Source organism: Salvia hispanica, chromosome 6 (genome assembly GCF_023119035.1).
Source record: "Salvia hispanica cultivar TCC Black 2014 chromosome 6, UniMelb_Shisp_WGS_1.0, whole genome shotgun sequence".
In the NCBI taxonomy this organism is placed as follows: Eukaryota; Viridiplantae; Streptophyta; class Magnoliopsida; order Lamiales; family Lamiaceae; genus Salvia; species Salvia hispanica.
Genome location: NC_062970.1, coordinates 8098844 through 8109645, shown reverse-complemented (window position 1 = coordinate 8109645; position 10802 = coordinate 8098844). Strand labels below are relative to the sequence as shown.

The 10802-nt window shown below is 34.5% G+C and overlaps 2 protein-coding genes across 2 annotated transcripts; one reads left to right on the top strand and one right to left on the bottom strand.

The window, feature by feature from the left end:
• Positions 1 to 1604: 1604 nt before the first annotated feature.
• LOC125194604 (sulfate transporter 3.1-like) lies at positions 1605 to 2799 on the top strand. The gene is made up of 5 exons (XM_048092858.1): positions 1605 to 1727; positions 1805 to 1995; positions 2079 to 2164; positions 2240 to 2316; positions 2399 to 2799. Exons 1-5 carry the CDS (start codon positions 1605 to 1607, stop codon positions 2585 to 2587), a joined length of 666 nt encoding a protein of 221 aa, XP_047948815.1. The 3' UTR covers positions 2588 to 2799.
• A 794-nt stretch (positions 2800 to 3593) lies between these two features.
• LOC125196608 (serine/threonine-protein phosphatase 5-like) lies at positions 3594 to 7137 on the bottom strand. The gene is made up of 8 exons (XM_048095197.1): positions 6896 to 7137; positions 6215 to 6308; positions 6077 to 6127; positions 5828 to 6001; positions 5330 to 5509; positions 5115 to 5234; positions 4394 to 4527; positions 3594 to 3999 (listed from the first exon to the last, which is right to left on the bottom strand). The coding sequence occupies exons 1-8, from the start codon at positions 7039 to 7041 to the stop codon at positions 3936 to 3938; spliced, it is 963 nt and encodes a 320-aa protein (XP_047951154.1). The 5' UTR covers positions 7042 to 7137; the 3' UTR covers positions 3594 to 3935.
• Positions 7138 to 10802: the final 3665 nt, after the last annotated feature.

Here is a 10802-nt window from a genome sequence, read left to right as displayed (position 1 = left end):
AAGAGAAAGTGTGACATTCTATATGGGACGTGAGGTAGTATATAGATCGATAAACCTTGTAAAGTTAAATTGACATGGACAAAATGACAATGGATGCCGTAAAATTAGACAAGATACACAACATGTTCAATTGTTAGGTTTAGTTTCAACTTTCTAAAATTATCAATTCCACACATTAACACTTGCTAAAATTTAATAATAACTGTATATTAGACACAAATATTAAAGGAAATTAATGAAAAGAACAAATATCAAAAAAAAGAAAACCAAACTTTTGTCGTTCCATCCAATATATATGTATATAAATGCACATCCACCCCCCCCCAGTATCCACACACTCAAACATACTTCCAATATCTCTACTCTCTCTCCCAACTTTCATGCTCACATGCAGTGCGAAAAGGGCCCTTCTCAACTCCTATAAAACCACCATCTCTCTCTGCAAACTCTTACACACTAACTCATCCGCAAACAAGGGGAAACCCAGACTGCGAAGTTGAGCTGCAGCGTGGGAGGTACAGATGCCTCCAACCAAGCCCTTTCCCCAAACCCCTAAAAATCATCTCTCAAAGAAACACTTTTCCCCCGATGATCCCTTCAAGCATTCAACAACCAGCCCTCTCCCGCAAGCCGTGCCGTTCCCAGTACCGTCCCCATCCTCGATCCCCCACCTACACCTTCCACCTTAAAAAGCCGACTTCACCCTGGGATCACCATTGCTAGCCTTGCAGCCCCTCAGGCATCACTACGCCGGTTTGGCCAGCTTGCCCCGGTTATGGCTTATGTAAGTTCGTCTCTGTTTGAATCCTACACATCGTCCCCTTAAAGGGCTTATGTGAGTCTGTCTTTATGGTTGAGATTCGAGCTTTTTTCCACCGTTGATATATGCAATGCGGGGGAGCCGGGGATTTGGCTGTGGGGACCGGTGGCGGTGCCCGGGGGGGAAGGGAGGTTAACCTCATAAAAACCCCTAACTCTATGTGCAGCGGGTTTTTTGCTGCAATTTTTTTGTGGTTTCCAAGCCTCATTAGGCTTGTTAAGGTTTTTTTTTTTTAACTTTTAAGGTGACCACTGAATTTAGTGACAGTGATTGACTTTGTGAGTTCCTGCATGGGACTTATTGTGGATTTTCTATCACATGCCACCATTGTGGGATTCATGGGTGGGGGGCCACAGGTTTTTGTTTGCAGCAACTGAAGGGCATTCTTGGATTAGTACACTTCACTCATGAAATGATCTTGTCTCAGTCATGAAATCTGTGTTTTCTCAGTACATATGGTGAGGATTAGAATCAGATACTACTATTAATCTTCCTCTTCTTCCTATTAATATTAACTCAAGAGTATGTTGGTGCAGTGGAGATGGGAGAGTGGAGTGCTAGGATGCTGTTTCCTTTCTTCCTATTTATCACTAGATAAAGTATTCCCATTTTTTCACTTTTAATATATGTCTCTTCTTTACTGATTCTGGGCAATAACAGAGCAAAAAAAATGCATTTTTCGGGGTAAATCTTTGGCTCCTTACTCTGTTATATTGGGGAGGTTTTGGGGTTTCTTTTCAAACCACTGTTCATACACGCCTTTTTTTTGCCTCTTATGTCGGCAATGACACCCAAACATAAAGCTGCCATCCACTTGTGGGGAATCGACAAGTTCGATTTTATCATCTGCATAAGCGCATATGTAGGAGTTGTCTTTGGCAGCGTGGAAACTGGACTAGTTATAGCGGTATGTGTGAGCTAAATTCAGCTACCCTTTATCAATTCTAATAGTTGATACCTAAGGGATGCATTCATTTGTTATAGGTGGCAATATCCCTACTTCGTGTACTATTGTTCGTAGCAAGGCCAAGGACTTCTGTCATGGGTAATATTCCTAATTCCATGGCGTACAGAAGCATTGAACAATACCCAAAAGCAATTTACATTCCAGGGATTCTTATACTCAATATCAGCGGCCCAATCTACTTCGCCAATGCAAATTACCTAAGAGAAAGGTACCTGTAGAAAGATTGTGTCCAACGACATCACCTCAAGTCTAAAACCATCTGTTCTCATCTGACTTGACTGTGTTGTTCAGGATCTCAAGATGGATGGATGAAGAGGAGGAAAAGCTAAAGTGTGCACAGAAGCATGACCTGCAATATGTAATACTAGATATGAGTGGTGAGTACTCATCCCAAAACAGGCATCCTGAACTTAAGTTACAAAGACTGACTAATGAATATGAACGTGTAACAGCTGTAGGAAGCATTGATACAAGTGGAATCAGCATGCTCGAAGAAGTAAAGAAAATTGCTAACACTAGAAGCATTAAGGTAAGCGATTCTCATAGAAACTTGCAGTTATATAGCTAATGCTCACATGCAAGAATGATCAGCTAATTGTGCTCGTATCCAGCTTGCGCTAGCTAATCCCGGAGGAGAAGTGATGAAGAAGTTACACAAATCAAAGATAATTGATACAATTGGGCAAGAATGGATCTACCTGACAGTCGGAGAAGCTGTAAGCGACTGCAACATCATGCTTCAAGCATGCAAGCCAAAAACTAAGGCAGTTGAATGTGAGGCAGCAGATGATCAAGTTTGATGTCACAGAAACTTGTTTCCTTCTACAACAAGAGGGACAGTTTCTGCAAAAGAAGCTTCCGAATGTTTTCAATAGATTTGGAAGCGTCAACAACTAAATGATTGTATTATAGCATGATTGCCAAGTTTGGGATGTGATAGAGCAAGTAGTCATTAGAGATTGTTGTGGTTTATCATTTCCATGAAGCATTTCAGGAGAAATATTTTTCTTCATTCCAAATGCTATATGCTTAGTTCTTCAATCACAATCTAAACTGATGCTGAGCAAAGCATCCTCACAGTGCAGTATATTGTGAATACACACAGCAATGCCTTCTCTATATATTAGCAAAACTCGCAGCCGAAGCTCTAAACTCGCAGCCGAAGCTTTGAACTCTTCGCTTATATGGAAAAAAGTCAACAGACACAGTACTGAGAATCTGTACTATATTAAGCTGTGAGCAACAAGGATTAACCAAAAGATACAGTAGCACGAGTGTGAACCCAAGTCCAACATACCAGTCCACAAGCCTAATACACCCAATCAAGATCCACTCAGACATGACTACTTATGTTTCATATAGCAGTTGGACAATTATCATTTTTTGCAGAAGCATATGCATTACATGGGTTAATTATTTGAACTAGGGAATATCATGAGCCAATGAAAAACATAGGGGGTGGTAACAACATAATTTCTACTGAAATAAGATAGCCCATCACCTACATTCATCATTTATTAGCTAGAAATCAAAATATTTGAAGTTCAAACTTCAGAGGAGAAGACCCAATAGTTTTCATGCATAACTTAGCAGACTCAATAGTTTTCATGCACATTCTATACGGCCCATCTTCAGATAACAAAGCACCAAAAACATGCCATGGAATTGATCTCGAACATGATGGCCCAACAATCAGTGACAACTGCTGATATTACATGTGTAGGTAATGTCAAAAATGATGAGCCATATAAGGTATTGTACTATTCTATCTACTGCAGAGAGAAAATTGTATAAACAACTCAGAAGTAGGAGCAAGAAACCTAATCCAATAAGGGAAAATCAATGTCAGCCAACATTATCAAATAAAACAATAGAATCATACAAGCGACAATACCAACAGTACAGAATCTGTTTCTTCTACAACCAAGACCTCAACTGGTACAACCATGCCCAGTGGATACAGAAATCTCACCTCACCCAATAAAAAAACACCTCAATTTGGATGCTTCATACATATAATTTTGGTAAACCCAAGGAACTGACAACATGCACCAGCACATCTCATGATACAATTCCATCCAACAAGAGGCTCTACATTTTCGGCATGTGTTTCCTCAGATGAATCTTCATCCACATGGCAGAACAAGTCTACGCATGCTTGAATAAACGAGGGAAAATTTCATGCAAACCAATGTCTAACGTCACAGGGTCCCTGGAGAAACATAGGATCAATCACAATGGTTTCATATACAAAATAGCTCAAGTTTCTCAAGTATATGGGTGAACAACGGATAATGCAACATATAAGGATATGATAGTCTGATTTTCTAATAGTGCAACTTCATCTCGATTGTACAAATTCAGGTTTCACAACCTCAAAAGTGAAAACTTTTTGGGATAGATGTTGATTGTGTAGTGGACCACTAATTAACCAAGAAAAATATCATGAACAGGCTGCAACTACTAGGTGTATGTGTAAAGCATAAATGCATGAAAATATGGATAGTCATATATTATGCATTTTGAGGTGTTAGCATGTGCGTCTGATAATGATTGAAACTCAGGGTACATATATGGGATCATGGATATGGTGTAGTGGAGAGTACCTGCACAATGTTTGACCCTTCTCACTAGAACAGGGGATAAACCATATTTTCTGAACTAGTGGTGATTCAAATTGGAAAAAGAAACCGTCACTCTGCCCATGCTTCCATTTTCTTGATCCTTGGCCTTTCCATACCTACATGTCCAATACAGGGAGTAACAGATATTTTATATTTTGAGTGGTGTACATTGCAAGATAACAAAAATCAGATCATAAACCATATTTCCCAACTCAATACTAGAAGGAAGTCTGAGGCCAACTACCCCAACAAATGAAGTACCAGATTGACACCACTATTGATCAATTGATTCAATTTAGAGTGGAACTGATCAGACACATAATTAAATTGCAAGTATATAATCTCCAATGCATCTTTGTTTGAGTGCACTTTTTTATTCCTGGTCAACATAAGAAAAAAACAGGATTCAAGCAAATATGAACCAGTGAACTAAGGATCCCTGGAAACAAACACCTCATGCGTAGTAGTTAAGAAAATGAAGATCTTCAAAAGCTTCCACTGGAAAGTGACTGAATTTGGTTTTTTAAACTTGCCAGGCTCAAATCTACAGAGAGGTAAAAAGTTCCTACTAGATGCTGAATATTTCAAAGACTTCCACTTGCTCAAATCAAGCAGATAGATTATCACAAAAACACAGAAACATATCTGCCGTTTTGACAACTAAGGTGCAACAAGCAGATGGACTAAATAAGTTTGCCATTACCTGAGGATAAGATATTATATTTTTGGGCACTACCAAGCAAGCAGCTTTTGAGAGAGAATCTTCTGCATACTGCCTGAGGAATGAGAAACAATTGTTGTGCGTGTGTGGAGATTCAAATGCCTGGCACAGAAGAGGAAGTGTACATATTACTCATAACCACCGAGTATGGAAAAATGAGTATTGTTGCAGTTATAATATGGAAGAGGGTAAAATACCTTATCAATATTAACAACCGGAGCATATTTTTCAGTGTCCGTCTTATCCTTGTCAATGAGGAAATAGGTTCTTGGATCCAGGGTTGAATTTTGATGCCATGATTTTACTGCAGTCTCCAATGTTTCAACAACAAATGAGAAGATTTCTTTCCAAGAATCTTCATCTCCATACTTTCCAGACTGGTAAAAGTACAAATATATTTAGTCACTCTTGTAAGACACCTAATGGTAATCAAACCATCATCCAAAAGAATCTGAACATTTGAGGGACATAATTAAGTTGTCAATCCTACACTGACGACATAGGTATCTTCATTGTGATCCCAGCAGATGGAATGAAGAATAATGGAAGGTTGATAACATACTAATATAGCATTTCATGATTCACAAGAACAAATAGAATGATAGATGTGAATGTCCCCAGCAACAGAGAGAGCTTCAAAACATATGTTGCTCTGAGATATATCGAATTACAAAATACAGAAAATACAAACTCACTAGTTCGGTTTTCAGAGAATCCAAATGTTTTTTCATATCAACATTTGATCTTGTAGCTTCCAATTCTGCAGCTCGTCTTTTATCGCTTGCCAACTGCGTAAGCCTCTTGATTTTTTTGGACACCTCAGAACTTTGCGAGTTGTACTTCAATGCAACTTGGAAAGCTGCTAAAGCCTGCACATTAACAGATAATTCAATATTACAAATCTGGCTTACTAAAATTATGTGCAAGCAAAATAGGTCACATACATCGTCATATCGTTCCAAAGCCTCTAAGACACATCCCTTCCTGAAATAACCCTGCAGATTAACCAGCAATATTTAGAGCGTAAAATCTTGGAGCATGGAATTTATAAGTATCTAGTCATAAGCATATTGAAAAGGCACCTTTTCCCAATCTGGTTTCAAACTGATTGTCGTCTCTGCATCAACTAGAGCTTTGTTAAGTTTTACCAAATTCAGAAACGCAGCAGCACGATTGCTGGTAGAAACACAGTGAAAGTTGTTGAAAACAGTCCAGATCTCAAAAAAATACTACCTAATATAGTACGCAGTATGGCATGAACTAAATTCTACAGCTAAGAACAACAAAGGGAAATGGATAGAGATGGCAGGTTATGAGAGAACAAATCTAAAACCATTTGAACTCGACTACATTGTTTGAACCAAACTCAGTAGAACCGAGCTACATTCTACTTAGAAGCTTGTATGGTAACAGAAGCTCCAACAGAATAGATGAATATACCACATCATTGCATATGGATAATAACAGCAGAGAAACAAAAAGGAACTCACTATATATAATCTTTAAGAAAATCAAAATATAACTAAATCTCAATAGCTAAAAGGCACTATACTTCAATACTAAGAATGCAAGCTTGAAGAACCACCAACTAGCTAAACTTACACAACACGTGAAAAATGATAACAAAAATTAAACGCGAAGTGCTGCGGCATATCTTGACAAATTAACACTTGAATAATAAACCTCGAAAGCAAAACAAATCGTTTGAGCCACTCATTCACTCTACAAACACCGAAAAAAGAATGGATTTTTGCAATAAAAACCTGTAAAGAGTTGGATTAGATGGATCCTTCTTAATAGCCTGAGTGTAGAGAGCTGCCGCTTTGAGATAGTTCCCTGCTTTGAAGAACTCATTGCCCTGATCTTTCAGTGAAATCTCTGCTGCAGAATTTCCTCCAGGTTCTCCCATTTTTCGTCTATTTTCACGATTCAATACCGATTGATTCTGTTTATTTTTATGCACTGATGGAATGATTTTTGGTTAGGGTTTCTGAGATTATGATTTCTTCATTTATTTTGATATTAGTACTAAAATTTTTGGCACGGTAAAAACGTCAACTATCATATAAATCGTCAAATTATAGCAAAAAGCGTGGCGCTTAAATGCAAACGAAATCTCAAATATTATCTTCTCAAGTTTTCGACAAAAATACTCAAAAGTGACAAATAAAGGATCAATTTTTCCATATTCCTTTATTAATGAACATATAACTATCCGAAATTTTAAATTTAATCTGTGATGCTAAAACTAAATACTACGGTGTAATAATTTACCATTATATATACTCCTTATAAAGAGGAAAATAATTTAATCGTATTAAAGAGCTTATCATAAAAATGGCTGTACAGTAAAATATGCTCCTTCAGTTTAATTATATATTGTATTTTTTTTAAAACGAGTATCAACTATGAATATTTACTATTGTGAGATTATCCAATTATAAAAATGACCATGTAGTAGAGATTTTCTCAATCTACTCACTACTACGTTAAACCTGCCATTTTTATCTAAAAATAAATAAAAAAGTTGCCACTAAGAATTTCATACATTACTATTTGGTTAGGTTGGTTCAACAACTAATTCACTCCATTGCAAGCATATATATGCTTTCGACGACTAAAATAAATTTGATTTAGTATTGGAGTATAGTCTAAATTTTTATTTCAAAATTTGATATAGTAATTTGTTTATGATTTGTAATGATGATATGAGTTTTTTTTACAACAATTTAAGTAATATATTGAAAATTCGATGAATTGGGCATCTTATCTTGGATGTTTATTTCAATGGGTTATTATCTAAATATGAATGCAATACATAAAATGGGACGGTGGAGTATTATATCAGTAATAATGTGGTAGTATATACTACTAAGGACCATGCTTTCTTTATGTATGGAGTATATGCTAATGTTTTTTTTACATTATATCGATGTTTTTTAGGAATATAAATATTCAATGCCAGAAGCTGATAAAAATATATAGGCCATGTTTGGTTGTCAGGATTCTGTCTGGGAAAGTAATCTGATTCCTTAAATTTTAAATTCCTGTGTTTGTTTCAGTTTTTAATCAAACTGGAAAAGTAATCAGAATCCGAGAACAAGAAAAGTTTAGTACAATTTTCTAGGATTCTGAATCCTAGCTTTTCTTAGTTATTCTTTTTCCCAGTTTTAGGATTCTTACATATATAATGCAATATAGTATAGTTTTATTATTATTATTATTATTATTATTATTATTATTATTATTATTATTATTATTATTATTATTATTACTATTATTATTATTATTATTATTATTTAGAATATTTTAAAAATAATTTAAAAATATAAATCATACTACTTAATTTTAGAAAATAAATAACTATGATTAAAATTATCATAATTATAACTTATTTTATAATAATTCATAATAATAATTAATAATTTATTAAATAATTTAAATATAATTATATAATATAAATCGTATGATAAATAATAATTATTATTTTTATAAATTAATAATTAATCAATAAAGTTATAGTGTAATTTTCAGTTATTAAATTTATTCACTTATAACATCCTTAAATATTATAATTATAATACTAATTATTATTATTATTATTATTATTATTATTATTATAAATGAGTATAATATTTCAAACTATAATTATATGTATTATTTTATATTATGATAAATAATCCGTATTTAAACTATCCATTGTAATAATAAATATAATAATATAATTATTATTTGTAATTAATAGTTTATTAAGAATTTATGTTATTATTCTTTTTTATAAATAAATAATAATAAGTATATTTTTAGTTTGGTGTTTAAATTAAATATAAATTTAAAATCTTGATATTTTCCAAACACAGGAAAGTAAAGTTACTAGGAATCATATTCCCGGGATTCATTTTCCCAGGAATCATTTTCCTTACCAACTTTACTTTCCCGTCAACCAAACATGGCCATAGAGTTCGTCAAAAGCAGCAACAATACAAATAATAATAAAATTAATAAAATATCAAAAGCATACTGATAACAAAAGAAAAGGGCAATAAGGAACAAAAACAACTAGTAATAAATGTTGTTGTACTAACATACAGCAAATACGATGATCTCAACTTCACAAGTAACAAAATAGAGTATAGAAAGAAAAACACAAACTAAATCAAAGTCATAAATTAATGAAGCATTTGTAGTTGGCCAGAAGACAGCGTTCTTCGACAAGTTCCGTTGTAGGTGTGGTTATATATTTGAGAGTGGTTATCATATATTGCGTGATTGTTCGGAGGCAACGCGAACATGATCTAGCCTGGTAATTAAGGCATGGTGGAACGGAGGACTTTTTTGACAAGTCCTTGAGCTTGACTAATTGGTTCGAAATATTAGCTCTAAAAGTGTGATCGGTGGCAGTGAGGATCACGTGAGTAGGAGATGTTGTAGGAAAAGTATGAGGTGATCCTTTAAGTCGTGTACTTTATTTGGCGTTGGATGTTGGTACATTTGGAAGAAACGGTGTGGATTTGTTTTCAAAGAGGAAAAAGTAAGTCTGAAAGTGATTATGAAACAAATTATCAATATGGCTCAGTATATAGAGGAAACTAGTTCGGCAGAAATTATAAGCATGGGAGCCTCGTGAGCTCGAGAAATGAATACAAATGCCTCTCTTGGAGGAGCTCGAGAAGTGATATTGTAAAAATGAATACAGCGTGATATTGTGTGATATTGAGTGATTATGAAAGTGATTATGAAACAAATTATCAATATTGAGTGATATTGTAAAAATGAATACAAATGCCTCTCTTGGAGGAGCTCGAGAAGAGCATTTGGAGAAGGTTTATTTTGTGTTGAGCTCGAAGTATGAAAGTTTGATTTTGTTGTCAATAATATTGGAATGTGTTCCATTTTGACAGCAGGAGTTTGTTGCTTATTCTATGAATTACAGTCTGCAAACTCTCGAGGAATTTGGAAGCTAGAAGTGGAGAGTGATAGCCTTATTGGAGTCGCTATGATTCTAGGACGTTTTGACATCTCTGTTAATTGATGCTCCATAGTGCAAAAGGTATGTGACCTACTCCATAATTTCAAGTCAATTGTGGTTTGTCATGTGTACTGAACATAACTTAGCAACTGATTTTTTGTCACATTATACAAATAGCTTTCCTAGATGAGTTCATGCTTTAGAAAATCCACTGGTGGATATTAGCAATTTTGCAATTGGTTGCTTCATAATATATCAGATGTTTCTTATATTCGTTAGTTTCTCTTTTTGACTCTGCCCGTAATTTATACCAAATAAAACAACTCCATTAATTATGAGTTAAAGAGATCTTTGGATTAATTAGTTATAATAACTTATAAGCCAAAAAATCGCGTCATTAGCAATCAAAGCTATCATATCCAAACATTTAATTAGTCCACCTTTATATAATTAGTGCATCTGCTGATGAATTCATTTGAATATTAATTAGATATTGTTTTCTATATTGCTAATGTCGCAGTTGACTTTCAAGTTTTAATTCATCAACTGCATTTTTATTATTTTTTGTGATAGATAATATATACATTGCATATTAATTTCCAATTAATATAATTAACTCATCAAACAGTTGTCATAATTATGAATTTGTGCTTCTGGTGCTTGGCATTTCCTCAGTTTAACATGAACAGTTTGCTGCATTA

Bases quoted from the DNA above. Each gene is read 5' to 3' on its own strand.
- LOC125194604 (XM_048092858.1), top strand. From the start codon at position 1,605: ATGACACCCAAACATAAAGCTGCCATCCACTTGTGGGGAATCGACAAG. The intron at 1,728-1,804 runs GTATGTGTGAGC...CATTTGTTATAG, and splicing joins AAACTGGACTAGTTATAGCG to GTGGCAATATCCCTACTTCG. The intron at 2,317-2,398 runs GTAAGCGATTCT...GCTCGTATCCAG, and splicing joins CTAACACTAGAAGCATTAAG to CTTGCGCTAGCTAATCCCGG.
- LOC125196608 (XM_048095197.1), bottom strand. From the start codon at position 7,041: ATGGGAGAACCTGGAGGAAATTCTGCAGCAGAGATTTCACTGAAAGAT. The intron at 6,309-6,895 runs GTTTTTATTGCA...TGTTTCTACCAG, and splicing joins TCTAATCCAACTCTTTACAG to CAATCGTGCTGCTGCGTTTC. The intron at 5,510-5,827 runs GTGAGTTTGTAT...TACTTTTACCAG, and splicing joins ATTCTCTGAAAACCGAACTA to TCTGGAAAGTATGGAGATGA.